The sequence below is a fragment of the Microtus pennsylvanicus genome, chromosome 8, assembly GCF_037038515.1.
Source record: "Microtus pennsylvanicus isolate mMicPen1 chromosome 8, mMicPen1.hap1, whole genome shotgun sequence".
NCBI classification, from domain to species: Eukaryota; Metazoa; Chordata; class Mammalia; order Rodentia; family Cricetidae; genus Microtus; species Microtus pennsylvanicus.
The window spans coordinates 95,932,657-95,960,565 of NC_134586.1; the positions used below are offsets into that span (position 1 = coordinate 95,932,657).

At 44.8% G+C, this 27,909-nt stretch overlaps 1 protein-coding gene and 1 long non-coding RNA gene across 2 annotated transcripts in view; one reads left to right on the forward strand and one right to left on the reverse strand.

The window, feature by feature from the left end:
• Positions 1-461: 461 nt before the first annotated feature.
• On the reverse strand, positions 462-19,082 carry LOC142856514 (uncharacterized). The gene is made up of 4 exons (XR_012911649.1): positions 18,860-19,082; positions 2,952-3,051; positions 853-1,092; positions 462-532 (listed from the first exon to the last, which is right to left on the reverse strand). It is a non-coding gene; the product is annotated as an uncharacterized LOC142856514 (long non-coding RNA).
• The window catches only part of Rock2 (Rho associated coiled-coil containing protein kinase 2), a 107,082-nt gene continuing 97,410 nt past the window's right edge, over positions 18,238-27,909 (forward strand). The window contains exon 1 of the mRNA XM_075984048.1: positions 18,238-18,755. Within this exon, the coding sequence (XP_075840163.1) occupies positions 18,615-18,755 (141 nt within the window). The 5' untranslated portion in view covers positions 18,238-18,614. The remainder of the gene's footprint in view (positions 18,756-27,909) is intronic.

The window sequence follows — 27,909 nt, forward strand, 5'->3', positions numbered from 1 at the left end:
CAGGGTACAGTCTCTGGTTGTATTGCTGTGCAGGGTACAGTCTCTGGTCGTGCTGCTGTGCAGGGTACAGTCTCTGGTTGTGCTGCTGTGCAGGGTACAGTCTCTGGTTGTATTGCTGTGCAGGGTACAGTCTCTGGTCGTGCTGCTGTGCAGGGTACAGTCTCTGGTCGTGCTGCTGTGCAGGGTATATTCCAGTTGCCACTATGGCTGTCAGAGACACACTGTATGTCTGGCTCTGGCAGGAAGCATGCTGTCAGAAGGCCAGACTGACGGAGTGGGGTCAAAGCAGAAGCAGAGGAAAAAGGACTCTCACACATCAGGCTACACAATACATACTGTTTATGTGTGTGAGAAATTAGGTCAGTTACTAGTAATGAAAATATTAGAAAAAAAAGCCAGGGATTTAGATACTTCTGAACACCCCTGTGAAATAGCCACTCCTTCCCATTTTATAAATAAGGTATTGACCATTGGCTCTTCAAGGCCACGTGATAAATCAAGGCTGTCTGATTCCAGGGTTTAAATTCTTTTCCTGAAAGCACAACACACAGTCGTGGTAAGAAAACAAAACAAAATAAAACCTCAGCTAGTCTACTGAAGTTCAATGGTGCTGATATAACCCCTGAGCACCAGAAACTGCTGTGAAAACCGGAGCAAGCAGCCCCACAGCCCTTTCTCTGTGTGTGTACACCCACTTACCCTATGGCAGTATCAATCTACTGTTGAGGTTTGGGGGTCACCTACACTCTTAAAGGAAGCCATGTTTCCATGCATGCTTATTCTAAAAGGTGGAAGATCCTAGACAGGAAATAAGGTTGGCCTTAGGGAGGAAGAGGCGGGCCCAGGACCTACCTTTGTTCTGCCCAGTGTGGTTCTTATGGAGGGAACCACTGAGACCACCAACTCACCACAGTGCAATGATGAGGCCACTAGCCTCTGAAGGAACGAGCCCCGGGTCAGCTGTAGACGAACCACGTCTTCACACAGAGGTCAGAGAAGACTGCTCTGGGCAGTCTGAGGCTTATAGTGCCTGTGGTGGCCACACAGTGTCTTAGCTGTATGTTTCGATAAACACCAACCTCTTCTGTGCAACTGCAGGGTGGAGAGACAGACAGACAGACAGACAGGATCCCCTCTAGAAAATGAAAACCCAACCTGACACAACCTCCGGCACACAATAAAATCAGTCCTATGAGGAAATTCATAGCTCTAATTGCCCACCTTTAAAAAAACTATCTCAGGGAGGCCGAGGCAGGCAGAGCTCTGTGAATTCTAGGCCAGCCTTTTCTACATAGTGAATTCTAGGACAACCAAAGATATACAGAGATACCCTGTGTTTAAAAAACAAATAATAACAAGAAACAATAAAGTCTAAGAGCTCAAATAATTGGCTTTCCCACAATTCAAAAATTCTGGTGGCCCACTAGCCTTGTCACAGTTACAGTCTCATTGCTGTGGGAGACCATCTGAAAGTGGCTCAGGATGGGGGTACCTCCCTCTTCCTCTGAAATGACAACAGTGATATAGTTCTGTCCTAGCAACTATGAAGCATCTAGAGGGTCCCTAAGATGCTCCCGTGATTTAGAAAGAAGGGACTTGGTATTTCTCTCTACCCAGATTGTCTCCGCACAGAGAAGAAAATGGGCCTCTGCCCTAGGAACAGCAGAAGAAAGCCATCTATTCAGGGGTTGGGGGAGGGCAGCTTCAAAGGACCCAGCCTTTGTTTAGAAGTGGCAGCAAGGACATGCATTGCTGATTTGCAGATCAGTCCCTCCATGCATCAGTACCGGGAATTGAACCGAGGACCTCATGCTATCGCTCTGAGCTCTATATTCCAGCCCTCAGATGAGCTCTTCTTCTTCTCTGGGTGGATGGGGAGCTCTTGGGTTAAGATATGAGTGTTAAGGAAGAGTGGCTTTTATTGTACATCAAGCTGATGAAGTTACGTGTGTGTGCATGCACACGCGTGTGTGTGGTATGTATATTTAAAAGTACAACGTTATTCTTATTGGCTCCCTGCTTTAAATCTACCAGTATGGTCCCTTGCGATGAATTCCAAGCTCTTTCCCACAGGCTCCTAAAGAACACTGTCCACATTCTCCTTTATTCTCTTACACACCATACCACAGTGGCATGGAAGCCCTCCAGGTCTTTGCCTGCGCTTTTGCTTAGAGTAATTCATGTGCCGGGCACCTACCTGGGCAGCTCCTATGCAGCCCAGAATCAGCTTATAATATCCCCTTGCCCAGGGAGCTTTTCCTTGAGCTCACTGTCCCTAGATTCAGTCTCTCCTACTCGGGACTCTGGAATCCCATCTCAGAGACAGGGCCCTCCCCAGAGTGCGCTTTGTCCCCAGGGGTTGGCTAGTGGTGTCCATTAGCATGCCTCATTGTCTGTCAGTTGTCTGAATGCTGAAGGTGCGGAATTTTGTGCAGGGGGTCATGCCACAGTTCCACATGCCTGTGCCTTTAACGATTATTGATGCTCACACAACAGAATTCATATCACTGCATCCCCGTGTGTGTAATTAGCCTTCATTAACCCCTCCCTACTGGATCCTGTTCCCTTTTACCTTCAGTGCCTAGCACGCAATAGGTGCACAAAACCACACCAAAACCTGCTTACTGTCTGGCCAAGAGAAAGGGTTCCAAGCCTTCCCACATCTTCTTTTCCATCCTTCACCCCACACCTGGCTCCTGCCCCTGCCTGGTTCATTCCACCTAGCCCCTAAGGTCCTTCTGAAAAGTTAGTTATCTCTATGAGCTGAGTGTGTCTCTCCTAGACAGAGGCAGGAGTTCATCCAGGGAGCCCCTGCACCTGATCGTTGGTGGTCCTGAGACAGTGTTTTCTTGCTGTGTGAACTCTATCTGAAATCTTCCCTCTCCCACTTCTCTGTGTTTAGTGAATGAGTGAGCGCAAGGACGGTTATATTTCCACTCTTTGAGACCTACCTGGTGAGACCCAAGATGAATTGCCGTCTGTCCTGCTTGACTGCTGTAGACCCACAGACTCTGGAAGTCTGGATCGCAGTCAAAAAAATCATTCAGCACTCTGAAACAAGAGAGGGTTTTTGGTTTGGGTTTTTTTTTTTTTTTGGTTTATTTTTTGTTTTGCCTGAGATGAAACTGAGGTCCCCTTGAGAAGGTCACACAGTCAGTTGCATAACAGTAGAGCTGGCTGAGCTATCAAGATTGATACTCGTGCATTTCAAGAGCTGTGAGTCATCGAAATTGTGCTCCTATTTCTGGTGTGACATAATGTACTTTTTGTTTCTCAACAAAATAATGTTGATGACTTAAAATTGTAAAGCACGGGCCAGGAGAGTTGGTCCAATAATAGCAGGCATAGGACCCTGGGTTCCGTTCCTTGGCAGGACAAAAAATAACAACAAAAAGAGAAAGAAAGAAAGAAAGAAAGAAAGAAAGAAAGAAAGAAAGAAAGAAAGAAAGAAAGAAAGATGGATATAGTATTTTAGAGTTGACAGCATCTTGTAAAAATTTTTTTAAAAAAAGGAAAAGAAAGGAAAAAGAAAGACAGACAGACAGACATCGGAACTACTTGTGGTGTCACATATCAGAGTCACTAGGTTCCTAAGGGATGAATCGCCCCGTACAACTCCTATTTTCTGTCTCTGTATCTCTCACGCTTTCCAGGATGCATTATCTGCCTCCAGCAACACAATGAACGCTGGTTAAATATCGATTCTAGGCTCACTCATGGGAAAACACTAGCATTTCTAATCAGCATCATTGCTTCCTACTTCTAAGAACTTTCTGGAGGAGGAGTAGACCAGACTTGTTGAATCTTAACATAAGAGAGCCGATAAGATCCAAAACAGGTTAGCAGGAGAAACCCGAACATCTTGTCTGAGTGTTTGTACGCATGGAAGTCGTGTCTGCAGCTACATGGGTACTTTAGGGCTTCCAAAAATTCAAGTGTGGGGCTGGGGAGATGGCTCTGGAGGTAAAGGCACTGGAGGGCATGAGTTCAGATCCCCCAGCATCCATGTAAATAGCTCTAACTTCAGGACTGGAAGAATCTCTGAAGCTCCACAGCCAACTTAGCTGAAAAAGAAGGCAATGCTCCAGATGCAGTGAGAGACCCTCCTTTAAGAGTAAGTCAGAGAGTGATGAAGAAGAGCATCCCTCTGTGTGCACATGCATACACGTGTGCATATAGATGATTATACAGCAAACACAGACCACACACACACACACACACACACACACACACACACACACTGCAATTGTGCACAAAATAAGCAAATTTCCCAAACACGGTCTCTGTGCAGACCGTGACCCTGGAAGGTATTTGCTAATAAATTAGTATGGCTTATGAAAATATTTTTGTACCGCTGCTGGTGCATGCCAATAATCCTAGCAAGAAAAGTTCAAGGTCACCCTTGGCCATCAGCCTGAGCTACATGAAACCTTATCTCAAACAAAACAAAAGCACCAACCAGAGATTTCTCACACGGTGAGACGGTACTCACTAAACTAAATTCTCAGTCCCAAAAGATATGTGCCTAGCATGTCCAAGAACATGGGTTTGATCCCCGACACTAGAAAACAAAAACTCATGTGGTTAGTATTTCCAGATTGACTTTAAAGCCTTACATGTCTTGCTCATAACTAAATGTTCTCATGAGTCCCTTCACTTAAGAAAAGAAGTTTACCAATGCCCAGGGCATAGTTTCCCAACTATATGCCAGTGAATAAAATACACAGACAGACACAACCTTCTCATGAAGTTTACATTTTTCAGCAGCGGAAGACATGGACAGAAACTGAACATTAAGTTAATATACCAGGTAACAACTGGTGAGGCAAAACAAAACAAAACAAAAAAACCATAAAGAGAGCAGCCTGGGGTGCCGGCAATATGGGGTTGCTGAGATCTAAGTTGAGCCTAGACTTTCTGACAAGAGACAGAGATCATGAAGATCTTCTGGGCCATTTTAACCTTGATATCATGCACATTTTTTTTAAAAGTCCTCCCAAAGAACTGCTATGCAGTGGGCTGTTTTTAAGATGGGTAAACGGCAGGAAGTAAACGTTTTCTGAAGTCCGGGGACATCTTTGTACATCCATGCTGGTCCACAATGTAGCAATGTCTTCAGGAGCTGAGATGGGGGCAGCTCAAGGGACTCTGAACCCTTCAGTGTTCTCTTGTAAGCTATTTGTTTGCTAGCTTGTTTTTGCTTTGGTTCCTGTGGCCTCTGGCAGTTGTCTGCTCACGACTCTACACTTTCCACGGTTATGTGTGTATTATTGGTTTGTGAGAAGTGGGTCCCAAAGAAAAACACTTGAACAAAACCCTAAAGGATTTTTTTCCCCCTGTAGGGCTTCTTAGTGCTCTGGGACACAAGTAGGGACTGGGACAGACGTTGCTTTCGCCAGAGTTCAAGTGCCATACTTGCGTTGGAGGAGAAGCTCAAAGTTTGAGTGTCTCTCCAAACAGCAATTCTGGGGGACAAGATGTGGTGTACGGTAGCATTTTAGGGCTGGAGGACAGGTTCGCCTCCTCAGGTCCTTTCTGTCAAAAATGACAATTCAAAGCTGGCACCGTCCCGAATGACCTCTAATAAGAAGGCCTGCTGCGTTATGTGGGCCTTGGGTCTTTGATATCAGGCCAAAGTAAGCCGATGCGCCAGCTCGGAGTGCACAGCTGCCTCAGGCCCACCAGCTTCTGTACTCCAAGAAGCCTGACTGGGGGACAGAGAGCAAATGAGCCAAACTGAAGTGATCAAATTCCCTGTGGCCTCCCAGGAATGTTGTTCTCATCAAGGGTGAAAAGCTGTGAAGTAGGAGCTGTGGCCCCGGAAGGCCTCTGACTGGACTAATCCCATGATTTGACACATGAGGAAACTGAGGCCTGAGAAGAGAAGGGTCATAGCTAAGCTCACATTGTGAGCTACATCTCTGTCAAACAGCTCTCTGGATCTCACAGTGGTTTTGCATTACTATAATTTTTTTCTTTAATGATTTTATTTTTTATTAATTTTTTATTATTTTTATGTGCATTGGTGTTTTGTCTGCGTGTGTGTCTGAGCAAGGGTGTCAGATCCCCTGGAACTGGAGTTACAGACAGTTGTGAGCCACCATGTGGGTGCTGGGAATTGAACCCAGGCTCTCCGGAACAGCAGCCAGTGCTCTTAACTGCTGAGCCATCTCTCCAGCCCCGCCTTACTCTTCGTACTGTTAATGTTTTACCCATTTTTCTCCATGCTTCTGACTTCTTGCCTGAGATCCTACAGAATTATTGTTCTTGTTCAAAGCCAGGTAACATTTTCTGATGAGATGGTTTGGTGGGGAAGGGCTCTTGCTGCCAAATCTAATTATCTGAGTACAATCTCCAGGTCCCACATGGTAGAAGGGGGGAACTGACTCCTGCAAGCTGTCCTCATGTGTTCTGTGACTTCCACATGTGTACTGTGGTGCGTGTCACCCCCCACCCCAACCCCCAAAGTATACACACATATACTGTGTCTTAATTAGGGTTCTATTGCTGTGATAAAGCAACTTGGGGAGCAAAAGGTTTGTTTCAGCCTACAACTTTCAGGTCACGCTCTGTCACCAAGGAAATTCAGGGCTGGAACTCAAGGCGGGAAGCTGGAGGATTGCAAACTGGCTTGCTGCCCATGACTTATTCAGTATGCTTTCTTATAAACCTCAGGAACACCTGCCCAGAAATGGCACCAACCCTGTGGATTGGGCCCAACCACATCAATCATTAATCAAAAAAAAAAAATACACTACTGCCAGGCGTGGTGTTGCACGCCTTTGATTCCAGCACTTGGAAGGCAGAGGCAGACAGATCTCTGTGGGTTTAAAACCAGCCTAGTCTACAGAGTGAGTTCCAGGACAGCCAGAGCTGTTATACAGAGAAATACTCTCTTAAAAAACCAACCAACCAATAAACAAACAAAAAAAAACAAAAACAAAAAAAGAAAATAAACCCCCAAACCCAAAAAATGCATTATAGACTTGCTAGCGATCTCGCAAAGGGGCATTTTCTTTTCTTTTCCTCCCTTCCTCTCTCTCTTCTTTTCTTTTGGGTTTTCAAGACAGGGTTTCTCTGTAGTTTGGAGCCTTCTTGGAACTCTCTCTGTAGAGCAGGCTGGCCTCAAACTCACAGAGATCCACCTGCCTCTGTCTCTCGATTGCTGGGATTAAACACGTGCACCACCAGCTACCCGACTCAGAGGGTCATTTTCTCTTCCTTCCTTTCTTCCTTTCTTTTGAGAGAGGGTCTCATTATGTAGTTATGTAGCTCTGATTGTCCTTGAACTCACTATGTAGACCAGGCTGACCTCAAACTCACAGAGATCCACCTAGCTCTGCCTCTTAAGTACTGGGAAGAAAAGTATGTGCCACCGTGCTAGGCATGAAGGCATTTTCTCAATTGTGGTTCTTCCTCACAGATAACTTTAACTTGTGTCAAGTTGAAAAACTAAAATCCCACATGCTAAAAATTAAATAACAATGAAATTTTTTAGATGTATATTTGTGCAATAATTTAAAACTTGTCTTTCTTCTTATTTTCTTGCCTTTGTCATTGCTGCAAATGAACAGACTTTGCAATGCTTAAGAGAATAATGGCAGGAACAAGTACTTTGCCAAGATTCAAAGAGTGCCCAAAATACTCCTTACCAAATGGCTGCCTCACCCGGTAAATCTTTACCCGTTCCTAATCTGGGAAGAAAAACCTGCAAAGAACAAAATCACATAGCGAGAAGACAGCTGCCACAGGGACATGAGAAGTGAGCCCAGTGTGTGTCAACGGGGAGCAGAGGACACAGGAGCCCTCCTGCTCGTTTGCCTTCTGGGGCTTGAAGGAGGCAGACTCTGCTCTTTGTACCATCAGTGCATCTGCCTGAATTAAGATTCTTCATCTGTGTCTTCACCCTAGAAACCCAGCTTCTTCCTTTACAGGCAGCTTTGGTTCTGGCCACATTTCTTCTGGTCACCGTAACTGGCAGTTTTCTGCCTTCCTCCCTTACTCATTCCAAATGGCTTCTCCGGGCCCACTTTTCAGTCTGTCCTATAAGATGCCCTCCCAGTTGCCCTCGGCCTCTCTCATTGGAATTGTTGCGTGGTTCTCTTGAACCCTTAGTGTTCCTTCCATATGTCCTCGGTGGGTGGCCCTTACAGGTGATTGCTACCAGCTTTATGGGCAAGGAAAGAGACACATAGAACAGAAAACTAATTTTCTCAAGGTCAAGAGAGACACAGAATGGGAAAATAACTTCCCCATAGACACGGTGGTGGCTTTTAATTGTAATCCCAGGACTAGGGAGCCAGCCTGGTCTACAGAGCGAGTTCTAGGAGAACCGGGGCTACACAGAGAAACCGTGTCTCAAAAAACAAAACAAAACAAAACAAAACGAGTTCAGAACCAGCTTGGGCTACCTATTGAGTTCCAGCAAACTTTACCTACACAAAGACCCTGTCAAAACAGAACAAAACAAGTAATCAGGCAAAGATGTCAAGTGTAACGATTTTATTTCCTCCTGGTCCAAGAACAGGCACTGAGTTATTCTGTGAGTTGGGTTCCACAAGAGGGTAGAATTGACTTCCAGGCTAGAAGTGGCTTCCATGTTGGAATATTTAGTCATATGGAGAAGACTAAAGGAAGACAAGGAATGTTGAGTCCCTCAGACATCAGCAACCATGAGAAGCCTATTGGGAAGGGAGAATTCAGTGTGGTGGCCCAAGGAGAAAGGAGTGTGTGGGGGGGGGGGGGGTAGAGCAGAATCTATGCGGAAGACAAGCCAAAATGCAGGCAAAGAAACTTGTTCCTCAGCCTCTTTCCAAGGAATCCCCTTAGTGGGCCAAACCAGAAGACAGGTCACTAGGAGCTCAGGAAGACAGACCATGGAAGTCATCCTGGACACAGAACAGGTGAACAGATCATATTGAAGCAAATAGAATATCCAGTGATGTTCCCAGATAGATTGCAGGGGAGTTGGGATGCAGAGGGATGCTCACTTTGCCTGTAGACCGCCCCCCCCCCCAGTGGGGCCTTTCTAGTGTACCACGTGGCTTGGATGGATTCGAGTTTTTATGCTCACTAGCCCTTCTTCAGACAGCAGCTACTCTGAGCTTGTACCTACTCCCCACCACGTCTGTGTATCTCACTGCCCATCCCAAATCATGAAGACCATGATCTTGTCTTTCTTATCCTTAAAGTTCCTCTAACGCCGGGCATGGTCTTCTATGCACAGAAGCACTGGATCCATGTTGATAATTAATCAGTAACTACCCAGAGGACCACAGTGACCTGGCTAAACCAGGCTGCTGCCGTCACCAGCTGAGATACTAGGAAGGTGTGTTGGTGTGCTCACCACCCAGCCACTTTCCTGTAATCTTGGACTGTAAGTGGGGTCATCACGAGGCCTGGGGTTTCTTAAAGCTGCGGGATTGGCGTCGTGTCCGTGGGCGTAATGCCCTTGACCAGTGTCTCTGTCTGGCAGTTCTCAGCTTTGGCCTGCCAAGTCCCGGCTGCTGCTTCTGAGTGCTGTATGTCAAAGCTGACGAAAACAGTTAACCCTTTCCTTCATAGGCATGTCTCTCACCTGCATTGCAGGGAGAGAATCATTGAGATTCAAAGTGCCTTTACTTGAAGGGTCTGCTGGCGACAGAAAGCAACCAGTGGGTGTCCCCCAGCTGTGTGGCCCACAGCTGCCTAACTCTGCCAGTGGATATGTTGACAAGAAATCTGGGTGTTCCGAGGCCAGGGTCACTGGCTCTCGGCTTTGGAGGAGTAGTGGCTGTAGCGTATTTTTAGGAAGGTTAATAGGGTACCCCGGGACCACTGTACTTCAACAGTGGGTGAAGGTTGCTCTTCTTCACTGATGGAGATGGGGGACATCTCAGGCCATTCTGATGCCGTTCTCCTCTCCCTGCCAGACTGAGGACACAACCAGAACTGGAACCAGACAGGCTGTGGGAGGACAGGCTTCTCACTGTGCATGCATGCGCGCATGCACACGTGTGTGTGTGTGTGTGTGTGTGTGCATGTACTGTTTTCTCTGTGTGTCTGTCTCTCCTCTCTCTCTCTCTCTCTCTCTCTCTCTCTCTCTCTCTCTCTCTCTGCACTGTCTGTCTCTTTTCTGTGTGTCTTTCTCTCTGTATTTGTGTCTCTTGGTCTCTTTTCCATTTACCTGCTACGTTGTCCCTACACAATGGCAAACTGTCTCTCTAGTCTTCACTTTTAGTATATGTATGACTTTTATTTTATATATATCCATAATACATTATGTTTCCTTTTATACCTCCTACTTCCCTGTCTGTGTCCTGAAGACTGGGGAGAACCTGGGGGAGGGGGAACAGAGGTAGAATAACAGCAGCAAAGCTGCACACAGTGAAACAGAAGAATGCAGTAGAAGGTAAGGCCAGAATAAGCTAATGGAGGCTGGAGCAATGGTCCAACAAGTAAAAGCCCTGCTGGCTGCTCTTCTAGAGAACCAGGGTCCAAGTCCCAGCACCCACGTGGTGGCTCACAACTGTCTATATCCAGGGGATCCAATACCCCCTTCTGGCCTCTAAGAGTACTGCACACACACAGTACAGACATTTAAGCAAAACACCCAGGCACACAAAAATAATGTTTTTTTTTTTAATTAGCCTATGGAAAAAACACAGTTTGGTGCCTGGCGGTGGTGGTGCACGCCTTTAATCCCAGCACTCGGGAGGCAGAGGCAGGCAGATCTCTGGGAGTTCGAGGCCAGCCTGGTCTGCAAGAGCTAGTTCTAGGACAGGCTCCAAAACTACAGAGAAACCCTGTCTCGAAAAAAACAAAAAACAAAAAACAAAAAAAAAAGAAAAAACACAGTTTGAAGAGCTGAAGATCAGAGCACTCCCCAAGTCTCCCCCTCATCAAGCCCGACATATCGCAACACAAGCAGAAACGGTACATGCTGTACAAGTGACCTGAGTGCCCCACGCCAGTGGGCCTGGACAGGTGCCACTGATCACCCTACCCTCAGTAGTGCACCCCTTCTTCAGAAACCACCCCCGACACTGGGCGGCGGTGGTGCACACCTTTAAATCCCAGCTTTTGGGAGGCAGAGATGGGAGGGAGGACCTCTGTGAGTTTGAGGCCCAGCCTGGCCTACAGAGTGAGTTCCAGGACAGCTAGAGGACACAGAGAAACTTCATATCTAAAATAACCAAAACCAAAACAAGCAAAAAAATAAATGTCCCCGCTTTTTCTATCATTCAGGTTTCCTAGTCTAATTTCTTTCTTTTTTTTTATTGAAAAAAAGGGAAAAAAAGTTTCCGCCTCCTCCCAGCCTCCCAATCCCCTCCCCCTCCTCCCACCCTTCTTCCCCTCCCCCCACTCCTCTTCCCCTCCCTCTCCAGTCCCAAGAGCAGTCAGGGTTCCCTGCCCTGTGGAAAGTCCAAGGTCCTCCCCCCTCCGTCCATGTCTAGGAAGGTGAACATCCAAACTGTCTAGGCTCCCACAAAGCCAGCACATTGCGTAGGATCAAAACCCCGTGCCATTGTCCTTGGCTTCTCATCAGCCCTCCTTGTTCACCATGTTCAGAGATTCTGGTTTTATCCCATGCTTTTTCAGTTACAGTCCAGCTGGCCTTGGTGAGCTCCTAATAGATCAGCCCCACTGTCTCAGTGGGTGGGTGCACCCCTTGTGGTCCTGACTTCCTTGCTCATGTTCTCCCTCCTTCTGCTCCTCATTGGGACCTTGGAAGCTCAGTCCAGTGCTCCAGTGTGGGTCTCTGTCTCTATCTCCATCCATCACCAGATGAAGGTTCTATGGTGATATGCAAGATATTCGTCAGTATTATTATAGAATAGGGTCATTTCAGGTTCCCTATCCTCAGCTGCCCAGGGAACTAACTGGGGACATCGCCTTGAGCTTCTGGGAGCCACTCTAGGTTCACGTCTCTTGCCAACCCTAAGGTGGCTCCCTTAACTAAAAATTGTGCTTCCGTGCTCCCCTATCCAACCTTCCTTTATCCCAATCATCCTTTTTCCCCAAGTAAGGAACTGTCCCCTGTCTGTGGAAATCAGCTTTGCCAGAGAGGGCAGAAGCAAATTTGTTACACTTTGAGGAAAAGCTAGGAAGACTAGAGGAAAAGGGAAAGGAGCCTGTGACTCCTGACAGGAAAACCCGAGTCCAGGCTGAAGATTTCCTCCTCAACCCCAGGTGCCCTGATGGGGTTGGGGGCAGTTGAACTCACGAGAAACATCCTGGACCCATGGCTATCTCACTCACGGCGGCGGCAAAGGGATAGGTGGCAATGACATCAAGATCTGCCAAAGTGGCAGGGCTGGACTCCTCTACAAGCTGAGCTTCCCAGGACCCCAGACACTCCTTGGCACCATGATTAATTCTCAAACACTACAGATCTGTGTTTTCCGAGTGACCTGCCATTTCCCTCGAAGGACAGATGTGAGCCTCCAGCAGCCCCTTCTCCCCTGGGAGTGATTTCCCCTGGGAAGACGCTGTCTTGGATAAGCGCTGTATCTTTCATCTGGAGATCTTAAGGAGCCTTAATAACAGCCACGCTTCATTAGTCCTGCTTTGTGGATGAGGGCACTGACTCACAGAGGGCTTCAGCGATTTTCTCATTCATGTTGGGAGTTATTGCCAGAACCATGAATGAGACTTAGGGTGAAACTCTATTTCATAAAGCTTTAAACCTGTACCCTTTATAGTAGGGGAGTTTACAAAAATAATGACCCCTTTGCACTGAGAGTTGACTCCTTTGTTCTGTTATTAAGTCTTCCTTAAGTGGGGCATGGGCATCCCCACTCCAGGACGGCTTTCCAACTTGAAGGCTTCAGTGTGAAGCAAGGTGGGAAAAACTGTGTGTTTTATTGGCAATGCCTGGACCACTCGAAGTTCTTTGTTTTCATCTACCTACCCACCCATTCATCCCTCACTCAATAACTCAGTCAAGTAATACCCAACCCAGTCTCTATGACATCACCTGTGAAATAGGCACAATGATATTACCATTGGCAAAGGCAGTTTTGGAAATTAAGATAATTTCTATGAAGCACCCTGTCTAACATATGGTAAACCCTTGAGGTAATTATTATCATTAAACAAGTAATTATAAGAGACATATCAACGCACACAAAACACAAAAATGAGTTCTTGAACAGCCCTTTGTATGATGGAGAGGGCAAAGTTGCAGCTGAAGGGAGTGAATTCCTGGGGAACAGATAGATCTTTCAAATTAAAATACAAGAAATAAGGACATGGCCTGTCAGTAAACAAAAGAGGGAGAGTCCTGGATGCTCACTTTGGAGCCTGAAACATCAGGCAGACTGGGAAGACAGTAATGATTGACACGAACCATTTAAAATGGGTGGAAATGTGGAGATGGAGGACAGAGTTGGGTGGAGCGTTGATATCCTGGAGGGGTTAGTTATAAAGCCCTAGCCTCTCACGGACCAGTCTTTATTTCCCCATTGTTCTTTCTTAGAACAAATATTTTTGCAAATTCTTACTTGACTCTCTCGCAGTCAGGACACCTGAAACTCAGGGGTTAAAAGGGCGGCAGGGAGGAACAGTTGGGGTGCAACAGGTAGGGCAGAACCTTAGAGAGGAGCAAGGGAGAACTTCGAAAAGGCTTATTTGGGAGGACCTGAGGATCACAGAAAACTGTGCACTCCTCCTAACCTCTTGCACCTCCACACTCTGTGTGATCTAAAACCTGGATGTGAAATCCTTCCCCAGCCTAGACACAAAATCTTGATGCTAGACAGAAAAGTATTCACAGGTTAGAGCGTATGAAAAATAGAAGTATTTGTGTGACAACAGATACAAAAAGCCCAGAAAGAGAAGCTACAGGCTGGAAGAAAAGCTTCATAAAATGTTGTGTATTTTAAGGATATATTATAACAAGGAGGAGCATTCTCAATGCTAAGGAACTTCTACAAATCACTAGGAAAGAGAGAAAGCTGAGAAAGGATGGAAACAGACAAGTTTGGAAGAAGTGGGCATCCAAAATACTCATGGCCAGTAGCAATGAAGAGAATGCAAAAGGAAACACCATTACTGTTTATCACTTCATTGATACAATTTATAATTTTTATAAATGTTATAATATTTATAAAACATTTATAATACTTCAAATTGGCAAAAGTGAAAGGATGGTTGACAACGTGAACTGGTGTGTGTGTGTGTGTGTGTGTGTGTGTGTGCGCGTGTACCTACATATACCACAACACGCAGGTGAAGGTCAGAGGACAGTGCTGTAGACTTGGTTCTTGGAAGGTGGTCAGACTTTCAAGACAGACTCTTCTACCTGCTCAGCTCCTTGCTAGCACACAGCCTTTTTGTTGTTGTTTGTTTGTTTGAGACAGAGTTTCCTGGTGTAACATCCTTGACTGTCCTGGAACTAGCTCTGTATCTATAGACAAGGCTGGCCTCAAACTCAGAGATCTGTCCGCCTCTGCCTCTGGAGTGCTGGGATTAAAGGTGTGCACCACCACTGGCTGGCTGCTAGTCCACAGCCTTTTTGCAGTAGCTGTGACTTTGGAGGACACTTTGTTAAGTCTTCTGCTTTCAGGAACTAATCTTATCACATCCATCTCCACAAAAGGCAAAAGCACAACAGTGTCAAGCAGTGACTTGAAGACATTTATTTAAGGCTAGCACTGAGGACCCTGAGACACAGAGAAGTTAGGCAATTTACTTGGGATCACACAGGTGACATTAGAAGTGGCAGGTAGCTCAGGCAGTTGTTCTCCACAGACTGTCCTCAGCTGTTATACTAATGAATACAGCAAATATAGGATGGAATTCTCATATTGTGGGACAGAGCACAGCAGTGAGAAAATGAGGATTTTTCCGTCTACACATGTGGGCATGTACCAGGACACAATAATGGGGGATGGATTATAAAGTTGCAAAATACTATGATATGGTGCCATTCTATGTACATGAAGGATATATATATGTGTGTGTGTATGCAAATAATTAATATATATATATAAATAATTATCTATGAGAATATGTAAAAACTTTGAGTGACAACATCAGGCATGTGAAAGAAGAGTCAGCACCAGACATGATGGTTTGCATTTGCAATTCCTGCAGTTGGGAGGTTGAGGCAGGAGGATTTACTCCTGTGAAGAAATAGATCCTTGAAGTTAAAGACTAGAAATGAGTGGAAAGGAAAACACAATCAATTTTTAAAATTGAAAACAAAACGACTAGAAATGAGGATGTGGTTTTCTGATAGATAAAAAGGGAGATCCCTGGACCTTTAATTAACACCACAAAGTGTCAGAAGGTCTAGAAGGGACTTCTGGGCAGTAGATGTTAGGAATGGAATGACCGTGATCTAGAGGCTATCCTGGGCTACATAGTAAGTTCATTGATGTCTGGGTTCCTAGGTGACATTTTGTCTAATAAAATAAAATAAAAATTTAGAATAGTGTGCGAGTAAACACTAGAAGACAAAGTTTCAGGTTATAGTCTATGTATTTCTGGTTTGTTTGAACTTTTAGCTAGATTTCATATGTGTGTTCCTTTTGTAAATAAGAATGATCATGCTGACCAAAAATTAATTAGAAGAGAGACGAACTGAGGATGGTTTACTACTTATCAAGAAACAAATCTTGTCTTCCAGGCGGGCAATGGTGTGGGTTATGTGTAAATCTCTTTAAACAAATTACTTATCATTGTGTGTGTCTATGCATGACATCTGTGTGTGGGTGCCTGTGTGGAGGTCGGAGGACAACTCTGTGGAATGGTTCCTGAGATGGAACTCAGATCACTAGGCTTGCTGGTGAGCATCTTTACCCTCTGACTCATCACAACAGCCCCCTCTGGTCTTCCTTACCTAATGGCTCTCCATAAAAGTATGCATATAGTCATGTACACATATACATGTGTGTGCTGGCATACATGGAGGTCAGAGATTGACACCGCGTGTCTTTCTTCATTGTTCCACACCGTATTCATTTGTTTGAGATAGGGTCTCTCACTGAACCTGGAGCTCAATCTGGCTAGGCTGGCTGGCCAGCAAGCCTCAGGGATCTTGCTGTGTCTTCCTCCTCAGAACCCAGACTTAGGTACGTGGGAGACTTTTTACATGGGTGTTGGGGAGTGAATTCTGGTCCTTATGTTTGCAAGATAAGCACTTACTGACCCAGCCATTGTCACAGCTTCCTATTTTTTCTTTTCTTCTCTTTTCTTTTCTTTTCTTTTCTTTTCTTTTCTTTCTTTCTTTTTTAAGATAGGCTCTCTGGTAGTAGTCCTGTCTGGCCTCGAACTTGCTAAGTAACTAAAGATGGCCTTGAACTCCTGATCTTCTCGCTTCCACCTCCTGAGTGCTGGGATTACAGACGCGCACCACCACACCTAGCTACTACTATTCTTTTAAAACAAGGTTCCCAAGGCTGGAGACCATGCTACTCCACCAAAGTCCATAAAAACATAAAGCTGGTCATTTCAAAATTTAATTTGTAACCCTAAAGATCACAGTGTTCCTATTGAAAACCTATTATACTATCACCAGGAAAAGGACCTCTTAATCATAAATACCTAATTATTTTGCTCCAGTGCACTACTGGGAGGAGCAGTTAGCTGGCTCTACCCTCCTGCTTTGGGTCTGTGGAGGCTTGAGTGAGTAAATTCACCTACAGGCTTGAAGTTCTACTTTTTTTTTTTTGACCAGAGGCAGTTCTATTATCTGCAACAGAAAGGGCTCTCTCTTGAGTCATCCAGGGCCTCTTCCTGCCTGAGTCCAAGTCAGAGTGACTTCACACAGAAAGAAGAGACGTTCCTGGAATGATGCTGTGGTAAAGCCCGGTTTTCACAAAGCCAGGGCTGGAGGCTATCTGCAGGTATAGCTTTGACACCTACGCGAGCCTTACAGTCTCAGGATTTAGGGGTATTACACTTGTAGCTTCTCTTAGAGTGACCCATTCAATAAGTATAGTTTTTCAAGTTTTGAAATTCAGTACAATTCTTAACATCTTTTTGCTGCTGTTTTCCAGACAGGGTTTCTCTGTGTAGCCTTGGCTGACCTGGAACTCGCTCTGTAGACCGCGGGACCCGAACTCAGAGATCTGCTTGTCTCTGTCTCTCAGTGCTGGGATTAAAGGCCGTTCTCCTTAGCTTTAGAAGGGGGGAAAATCCCATCCACTTAGGAACAAGTGTGTTTTCGTTTGTTTAGTTACTCATTTCAGAGTGTTCACGATCCCCCTTTGCATTTTTAACTTCCGGTACATTTTCTTCCTTCATTTTTAACTGGCCTGAAATACCTTCAGGATTCTTCCCTGATGTGACAGAGTTTATTTGGATTATTCAGTTAGTTGCAGGCCGATTCAGTCCACTCCCAGGGCTTTGGTCATTAGGAACATTCTGAATAGCCCAGCTGTAAACATCTCCACGCAAAGTCCTCCCCTCTTTGGATCATTTCCTTACACTTGGACTTCCTTAAATGGGCTTACTGGGTCAAAGGGGCTCTGTGAACAGTTTTATAGCTCTTGGCACATAGTTTTCAGATTGCGCCCGGAGAAGATCTGACCAATGGCTCCAGGGCAACGAGAGGGCAGGAATGCAGAGAAGCAGCCCCTCTTTCAGCCCCAAAGCAAGGCCACTGTGAATGCAGAAGCGCTTCCCCATTGCCCTCCCGTTCCCTTAGCCTGTCCAGGGTCTAAGGTCTAGAGCCAGGCGGACACCGTGCTCAGGGAAGGGCACAAAAGGAAAGCCCAAGATCAGTGCCTCGGAGAAAGGAGCAACTCCTTCAGGCCTCCCTGCCCGGGGACTCAGAAATCGAGCAAGTCCCCGACTTTAAGCGCAGGCTAGGGGCGCGGCTTCACCGCCCCCTGAAGCCCCAGGCCACGGCCCGAGGCGAGCAGGCCCGGGAAAGGGCGCTGACCCAGGGCGCTGGAGTTCGGCGCGGCTTGCATAGTTACGCGCTGAGTCAGATGGACCAGGCGGGAGGGGGGCAAGGACGTCAGCTAGGCCGCAGGGTCCGGCCGGCGACGCGGGACACGCGGCGGGGACTACGGGGGAAGGCGCTGCCACGAGTCCCGCCTCACTGCCCCGGGAACGGGCCAGACGAGGAAGCGAGACCGGCCGGGGCTGGGGGGGCGGGGGTGGGAAGAGCGGAAAAGAAGCTCGGCAGCGCAGAGCGCAGCTCGGCGGAGGGGCAGGGCCGGAGGCCAGGGGGCGGGGCGCGCTGCGGGGACGCGCCAGGGTGGGCGGGGCGGGGACGCGGGGGCGCGCGCGGCCGGCCGCGGGCGGAGGGGCTTGTGGGTAGCGGCGGCGCGCGGCCGAGGAGGGCCGCGGTGTGGACTGTGTGTGTGTGTGTGTGTGTGAGGGGAGCGGGCTTGTGTGCGCGCGAGGCGGCCGGCGGCGACATGCGGATAGCCGGGCGGCGGCCGTAGCGGCCCGAGCCCCGAGGGCGGGGCGGCGCGGCGCGGCGCGGGCGCCCCTTCCCGCTCCCGCCCGCCGGGTCCTGGCGAGCTCGCTACGGGCCGGGCGGCGCGCGTGCGGCTGAGGGGCGGGGACGCCGTGTGCCTCGCTGCTCCCGGCCGGGCCGGGTGGCTCCTCAGACAGCGGCGCGCGGCGGGCCCGGGCGGAGGTTCCGCGGGCGGCGCTAGGCCCGGCGAAGCGGCATGAGCCGGCCCCCGCCGACAGGGAAAATGCCCGGCGCCCCTGAGGCCGCGCCGGGGGACGGGGCGGGCGCGAGCCGCCAGAGGAAGCTGGAGGCGCTGATCCGAGACCCTCGCTCGCCCATCAACGTGGAGAGCTTGCTGGTAGGTGCCGGCTTGGGAGGGAGCTCCCCGACTTGCCTGGTCCCCCCCCCTCCTTGGCTCACCCGCCCAGTTTCCCGCTACCCGGGGGGGGCTGGAGACCCCACCTGGGATTCCTCCGGTCCACCTCCCACTGGAGCGGGTGTCACCTCGGCCGCCCCCTTTCTTGGAGCGCGCTGGGAGGAAACACCCCTGGGCTTCTTCCCGCCTACCCAGTCGGTTTGGGGCGGAAAGGTGGAGGATTGGTTGTGCTTCCTACCCCAGACGAGCCAGTTTGAAAGTGTCACGCAGCGTGGGAGCTAGGGTGAAATCGAGGGAGAAAGAAACCCGATGCTCTCTCCGTGTTGGGAGTGCCACCTGGGGTAAATGACAAAGAGCTGCCCTCACTCCGTCTTCTTGGTCAGGAATCTGGGAACGCACAGCTCAAGTTCGCCGTTTTGAGTTGCTCTTGGACATGCCATAGTAGCTATTTAGTGCATTTGAATTTATGTAAATTAAATTTCCGGAGATTGTTGCTCCGAAGCCAAGAAACGAGTCTGAGTTGTAGGACGGAATAAATCTCCGTTCATCTTGTCTTTCCCATAGCCCTCAAAATCCAAATTAAGAACCTTGGGAAGGCTGCTAGATAGATGAAGGCTGGAACTGGATTAAGAAAACAACACGTTTTCCAATAAACGCCGCGTAGAATGCTGGCATACTTCTGGTCTTGGGGGAAGCAATTATGTTTGGCAAACAAAATTGGTTCGTGTGCAGCTAGAGATGCATTTCTGGGGGGAAAATGGTGTGAACATGTATCCCTAGGAGGAGGAGTCGAAAAAGATACTCAGGTTATTAGCTTTGGAGGACGAGCTGAAGGGTGGGTGATAGGCAGCGTGTGCCAGAAAGCATGTCAGTTCTGGGCCCAGCTAGGAGAAGCCTGGTGACTGATGAAAAACTGCCTCCTCCCTTTCCACTGACTAACTTTTCTTCTGAGGCCGTTGGTTGTTCTTTGAGGTTTCTGGAATCATTTGTAGTGACTCAGTCATGTTTGGCCGCAGTGCAGGAACTGACTAGAGAGTGGGTATCTTTCTGTTGCATGTGTAGAATGTAGAAATTTTTGCCTGGGGGGCGGGGCCGGGGAGTGGGGGGGGAAGAGTTTTATTTATTTATTTATTTGCTTGGTAGAGGGTTCACGTGTTCTTGCGGGACAGTTCTTTGGAATTCTTTGGTTCAGAGTAGGATTAGTTGCATGGAGGTCATAGCCTTTCTGTAGATAAAACAAAGCTTCTCAGGCGTCACTGCCAGCATTTTCACTTTGGCATTTTGCTAGCAAAACTTTGATCCTAGGCCAGAAAGTTCAGTTAAAAATAGTATCTGTAAACCTCAAGTTTTCACCGGGTTCATCCTCAATCCCAGATAGAAGTGGTTTCCATTTCGTATTCATCTCTTGTTAGTGATGTTACTCATCATTATTAGGGTTATTTTGAGCTTGCAACTAAGGTTTATACCTGTTGACATGGCCATTTTGTTTTAATTAAATAAATTAATTAAATTAAAATATTTCCTAAATTGTTGCATGTGGTCAGGAACAGTTTAGTTCCTTCCTTGAGTACCTAGTACAGTCAAGACCCATGTTTGTTAAGGTGACATATAGCTGTTAGGTTGAAACTAGATGCTCATTTGACAGCAAGCTTACTGCTGTTCTTCCTTCATGACATGCCATTGAGAACCAGTATAGGTGTGATTCTGGAGTGCCAAGTGTTACCAAGTCAAAATGTGCTCTTTATACCTTTGGAGTGAGGTGCCTGGTGCCTCTGTTATACACAGAAAGAAGTTGAAACATCATTAAAGTGATAATATCAAATCTGTTATGAATATTTTACTATGAAATACTAGAATGAATTATGTGCTGCCTAGTTTTGTGTCAGCTTGGCCCAAGCTAGAGTCATCTGAAAGGAGGGACCCTCAATTGAGAAAATGCCTCCATGGGATCCAGTTGTAGAGCATTTTCTTAACTAGTGATTGATGGGGGAGGGCACAGACAACTGTGAGTGGGGCCATCCCTGGGTTCTATAAGAAAGCAGGCTCAGCAAACCACGGGGTGCCAGCCAGTAAGCAGTTCCCCTCCATGGCCTCTGCATCAACTCAAGCCTCCAGATTTCTGTCCTGTTTGAGTTCCTATTCTGACTTCTTTGATGATGAACGGTGGTATGGCAGTGTGAGCTAAATAAACTCTTTCCTTCTCAAGTTGGTATGGCTGTGGTGTTTCATCAAACACCTAAAACAAAGTAACATTTTCATTGTGGTAGTAGTATATGTAAATTTTGCTATTTAAACCATGTCTAAGTGCACAGTTGGGTGATGTTAAGTACATTGACATTGTGCCAACCATCACTGGCATTCATCCTCACAACCTTTTCATCTCTCCAAATTGTAACTCTATAAATTAGTCTTTAAAACAATATAAATTTTTTTATAATTTTTTTTTAAAAAAGTTCATGAAATAATAGCTGTTATCACTTTAAAGATTTGCAAGTACTATGAGCTATATTTCACAATTACTGTTTACTTAACGTTGCAATTCTTTTGGTTTTATTCTGGAAAGTCAGTCTCTCTCTCTCTCTCTCTATCTCTATCTCTATCTGTTTTCTTGAGACAGGGTTTTTCTGTGTAGCTTTGGTGTCCTGGAACTCTATCAGTAGGCCAGGCTGGCTTTGAACTCACAAAGATACACCTAACTCTGCCTCCCAAGTGCTGGGGTTAAAGGCATATGCCACCATCACCCAGCCTAGAAAAAATATTTTTAATAATCTGATACAAACGCAACATGGAATTTGGTTACTATATTCAGAAGCTTAGATATAACAGGTATTGCTAAAAATGGCATGAGATGATGAAGTATACTAGAATTTTCTGTAAAATGTTTTCAGTAGGCTAGGCAAACCATTCATAGGAAAAGAAGTTGCACACGATAAGATGTAAAATGTTAGCCAGTGCCTGATACATGATGTCTTTACACTCATTTCACTTCTCCTATGTGCATTTGACATATTTTTGGTAGCTTTATGTTTTCTTTGATATAGGAAATGATTTTTGTTACAGATATTCTTGTTACACAGTTTTAGATGCATGCCATTTTCATTTTGAGCGTGACATCATAAGTAGTACTAATCATTGCTGTGCATATATAGGGCTGGATTCCAGGACACTATCAGTGTACAGACTAAATTATCTCGTTTCTTTGCAGAGGCTAGTTGCTTTATTTGGCTCCAAAATAAGCAGCTCTTTTGAAGTTGCAGATTGTGAGCTGCTTTATATTATATAAAAATAGTTTTCAGAGAGATTTGCTTCTGTAATTTTAAAAACAAAACAAAACAAAACATTTAGTTTGTGTGAGTTTGACGATGTGTGCCCTGCTATGGCACCCGTGTGGAGGTCAAAGGACAACTTTTGGGAGTCAATTCTTTCCTTCTATTATGTGGAGTTCTAGGGACCAGACTCAGGTCATGGGGTTGTCAAGGCTTGATGAGAAGTACCTTTATCCACTGAGCTTTTTTTGAAGGTCAGTGTTGAACTATTTTAAGGGAGGACCTTAAGTGATACTCATTTGTAGTGTTTGAAACCTTTGGGTAAATAATTTGTGTTGTGTTGTCGGAGATCCTCACATTGCTTGCCTGTTGTATTTTAGTTAACTAACAAATGTGCTGGAGAAAAGTCTTAGGGTTTGTGTTTTGGGATTTTATTTTGTTCTTTCAGAGAGTATGAAGTCATAGTAAGTAACCTGTAGTACCTAGGTTTTTGTGAATGGGTAAAGATGATCAAACATTTATTTACAATTTCAATGAGTTGAAAAACAAAATACCTATTAACCTATTAAATTAATTTACATTTTATTTATTTATCGATTTGTCTGGTTTTGGGTGGGATGTTGTGTGTCGTGGCATAGGTACGGAGGTTAGAGGACTGTCTGTAGGAGTCAGTTCTCTCCATCCCCCATGTGGATTCCAGTAATCAAACTAAAGCTGCCAGGCTTGGCAGCAAGTGCCTGTAGCTGCTGAGCCATCTGATTGGGCCCAAAACACCTATTAGGACTGGTACCTGCCAACTATATGAAAATATTTACAGAAATTTTATTTTTGGTAGTTCTTACACATGCTAGGTGAATAGCCACAACTCTATGAAAATACTTATCACAGTGCTTAAGATAACCACACAGAGACTTAATATTAATTATAAATGCTCAGCTAATAGCTTAGGCTTGTTACTAACTAGCTCTTACAACTTAAATTAACCCATATTTTTATCTGTGTTCTACCATGTGGCTTGGAATGTACATCTGCTTTCTCTGTGCCTTTCTCTTGACTCCCTAGACTCCGCCCTCCTTCCCAGCGTCCTCCTAGTCTGGCTTTCATGCCCAATCTCTTTCTGCCCAGCTATAGACCAGTCAGCTCTTTATTAACAGTTGAGAGTAATAGATGTTTACAGTGTACAAAGATTGTTCCACAGTACCACCCTATTTAAAGGATATATAGGTAGTTCTGTATGTTTTGCTGTTATGGGCTCCTGGAACCCACACAAAGAATTTCCACAGACTTCTGTTGGGAATAGAGTTGTAAAAATTGACAGTGGACAGCCATATACCACTGTACCAAATCTTCTCAATTCCTCTTATACTAAATCTTCTCAATCATCTCTTTACCCATTTATCACTACAGTCCTGGGTTCTGATCCACTAAATTTAAGTTAGGTACTTAAATTTCAGCATGCGTTTCATTAGATCAGAATTTAGCTGGTGCATGACTGTAATCCAGCACCACAGGATGAAGCAGAAAGGACTACTGTGAGTTCAAGGCTACATGGTGAGAAGGGCTAGCCTGAGCTGCCTACAGAACGAAAATAAGGAGGAAAAAAAAAGATTAAATTTGCACAGACCTTAACTATACATAGATCTTTTTCTTTAAAAAAGTACCCATAATTCAAATCTTTAAAAATAAGGAGCATTAGTACCAACCCATGTATCTTTTAGACCAGCTTCACATTCCATTCTTTTTTATTTTTGTTTTTAAAATTACATTTTTCTCCCCTCCATGTTTGAGTGATATTTTTTTGAACTGTTACTGTTATCTCTTGTAGCACATGATACAAGTGAGATTGTATAGTAGTGTTTTCCTGCCTGTGTCTGGCTTCTTTACCTTAGCAGATGTTTTGAGATTAATGCATGATATTTTGTGTATTAGCATGCTATCCCTTTATTGCCAGATTATATTTTTTTATATGTAAATCACAGTCATTCAGCTATTTCCTTTTAACTGCATGGGCTATTTCTTTTTTTTTGAGAAAGGGTCTAGCTAATTAGCCTAGACCGGGCTCTAATTTATGATTTTCCTGCTTCAGCTGCCTGAGTGCTAGGGTTACAGGTATGTTCTACCATTTCTACTTCTGGTTTTGTTTTTAATAAATATTATAAATTTATATATGTTACATACACAAATATTATAATTTTACATTTATAATTATAGAACATTAAAATGTATTATAGTCAATAATAAATATAAAACACAGATTTTAAATTTAATAATAGTGTGATATAAATATAAATTAATAATGTAAATTTTCTAGATAAATTTAATAAATATTATAAGCTGGGCATGATGATAAATGCCTTTAATCCCAGCAGTTGGGAGTCAGAGGCATGCAAAGCTCTATGACTTTGAGGCCAGCTTGGTCTAACCAGTGAGTTCCAGGCCAACCACATCTATATAGTGAGATCCTGCCTTTTAAAAAAATTTGCAATTAGTGCTACGCCTTTGTAAGGGCATGTTTTAACTTCATTTCTCTTGGGTTGATATTGTGGTAGAATTGCTGTGTCACAGGGTATGTGTATATTTGCTTTTTAGGAAATGGCAAGATCTTTTTAAAATAGCTACATTATTTTACACTTGTGTCAGCAACACATAAGGGAGAATTCCAGTTTTTCCACATCTTCCCTAACATGAAAAAAAATCCTGTGGTGTAATTTGCATATTCCTTATGACTACCATACATATTATTTATATATAACTATATGTGAATCATCTGTTAGAATATCTGCCCTTTTGAAAAGTTGGACTGTTATTGTACAGGTTTTTTATGTGCTAGATATAGAAATGATTTTTTTGTATAAAGGGAATGCCTTGAAATTTGTTTTGTGAATGTTTTCTCAGTCTGTGGTATGTATGTTTTTAACCAATTTTAAAAGGTTATTGCTTTTTCTGCCCAAGTAATTGTTGCCTAGCCCTGACATGGAAATACCCTCTTTTGCTTTTATTCTAGAAACTGCATGATTTCGCCTTTATATATAGGCCTCTGGTATATTTCACCAAGTTTAGTGTGTGTGTTGTGCGTGTTAGGGTTGAAGCAGATTTTCTTTTTTTCTTCCACATGACTATCTAGTTAACTCACTACTTTCTCAGCACTTTTTTTTTTTTGAGAAAAGTGTTTTTCCTTTTTTGCTGGGTTGCTTTAGCATCTTTGCTAAAAATCAGTTTACTAATATAGTGTGTTTTCTTAATAGACATCTTCAAATCCTTAGTCATGGTTATGTTGTCAAATCAAGCTTTGTTTAAAACCCATTTCTTTTTAGCTTTTTTGTGGAAATGGTTGGTAAGACAGGATGCATCTTATACTTTGAATGATTCTGTACTGTTTGTGATGAGGGTTGCTGGGGAAGAGAAAGTTGATGACTTAAAGGCCCAGGATGACTTGTCACTGAGAACTTAGAGGGCTGGTGGGATAGCTCAGTTGGTGCTTGCTGCCAAGCGTAGTTACCTTGAGCTTGGTCACTGGAGCCTACGTGGTAGACAAAAAGAAGGGAGGAGAGTGGAGAAAAATGTATAACTCGAGAAAAACAATAATAAAGATAAAGGATTGACTCCCACAAGTTGTCTTCTGATCTCTACATGTGCACTATGGCATGCATATACACAGTAAATGTAAAAAGCAAAACCCACAAAGGGACACTTACCATTAATGGACTAGTTTATTATGTGGAGCTTAATGTGCAAGCTACAGTCAAGTCATGGTGGCTGCCTGTTCTTTATCCTTATCCTTACATATGTGCTTCCTGCTCCTTCAAGGTGTGATTCCATAATGTAGATGTTCTTGGGCAGGGCTACAGTTATGACTTCATTTACCTTCTTGGAAAGTGTTCTGTTCTCCCCATTCTCATATTCATTTATTCTCCTCTTTTTTCTCTGGGATATTAGGGCTGATTTTGGTTCATTGGTGTCAACTCTCGAAGAATATTTCTAAGTTCAAGGGGACTTTATGGCTTGTTTTCCAGGTACCAAAAGTGCTTTACAGTTTATCACTTTATATTTAATGTTGTAGTTTACTTTATTCTGGAAAAGATTTTTGGGCAACTTTAGTTACGATGAAAGTGATAGAAAATTTATTTTTAAGGGATTATAAATTGGGAACTAGTTTCTAACACTTTATTATTGAAGTTAGTTTTTAGCTCTACAGATGAGAAGAGCCTTCTTTTGATGGAAGCAAGCCTGCTTTAATACTTAGGTCATGTTTCTTCGAGACAGGGTTTCCCTGTAGCTTTGGAGCTTGTCCTGGAACTAGCTCTTGTAGACCAGGCAGGCCTTGAACTCGAAGAACTCTGCCTACCTCTGCCTCGCTAGTGCTGGGATTAAAGGCGTGCGCCACTACCACCCGGTGAAGAACTCTTGTAGTAATAAAGTATTGTCTTTTTTATACATCTTGGCCTTCTCTGTTACTTGTTCATTATTGTTGAACACAGGAGCTCACCATGTGGCCAACTGGTCTAGAACACCCTTTGTAGTTCAGTCTGTCCCTGAACTCATGAATCTCCTGCTTTAGCCTCTTGAGTGCTTGGGCCTATAGGCATGGGGACAACACTTAACTTGTGAGTTTATTTTTATTTAATGCATAGGATGTAAACTATTAGGAGATAGATGCTTTTTGTTGTCCTATTATGTTCTTTAGCTATTTGTTGAATTAAAAAGTAATTCAGTGTTAAGTAATAGAAGTGATATCTTTAGAGGTGTATTCCCTCTAGAAGTGACCCTGATGTGGGAGTGTCATATATCAATCTGTTGATTTCATTGGTTAAGTAATAAAGAAACTGCTTGGCCCTGATAGGTTAAAACATATGTGGGGGGAGTAAACAGAACAGAATGCTGGGAGGAAGAGGAAGTGAGCTCAGAGGCCATGCTCCCCTCTCCTGGGCAGACTCGATTCAGCTCCGGCCCAGGATGGACGTAGGGTAGAATCTTCCCGGTAAGCGCATCTTGGGGTGCTACACACATTATTAGAAATGGGCTAGTCCAGGTGCGAGAGTTAGCCGAGAAGAGGCTAGATATAATGGGCCAAACAGTGTTTAAATGAATACAGTTTGTGTGTTGTTATTTCTGGTAAAGCTAGCCGGTGGCGGGAGCTGGGTGGCGGAATGCAGCCCCGCAGCTCCCACAACATGACCCCAAGTAAACGTTTTGGTATGTTTTTGCATTTGGCTCTAGTCTATCCATAAAAAGGAAGATAGGCAAACATCTGTATGCTGAGAGGATAGATTTGGTCAGTTAGAACAATTGATATTGTAGGAAATGTAAATTGTAATATAGGCATTTTCTAACTGTCTAGAGAAAGATAAAAGCGAATTTTATTCTGTGTTTTACATGAACACCATGTGGGTTGAACAGCCCTTAATCATTTGTGTGTCATCTGTTCCCCTGCACTAGCTTCTTTCTAGTTAATCACATCTAGCTCCCTGTGGAGGCAGGTGATTCCTATGTTAGTCAGCATTTCATGTTCAAGAACAGGTGAAATGCTGGTGGTGTCTTTCAGGTTAATCCTTAAGAGTATATTGGCTGTTAGTAGTAATATTTGCTTATTAACAAAGTTGAAAACAAAAGTCTCAAAGGGTGTAAGAGATTTTGATCAAGAATTCGGATGTCTCCTAGCACTAGGGAGACACCCAGCCAGGGCTACACAGAGAAACCTTGTCTTGAAAAAACCGAAAAAAGAAATCTAGATGTCCTTACAAGAAAAAGCTTTCAGACAGTAAGCATTCTGTTTACTTTTATTTCAGAAGAACTAATGGAGGAAGGTCATTGGCTAATAAAGGAACTGCCTTGGCCCATTTTATTGGTTAGGACATAGGTAGGTGGAGTAA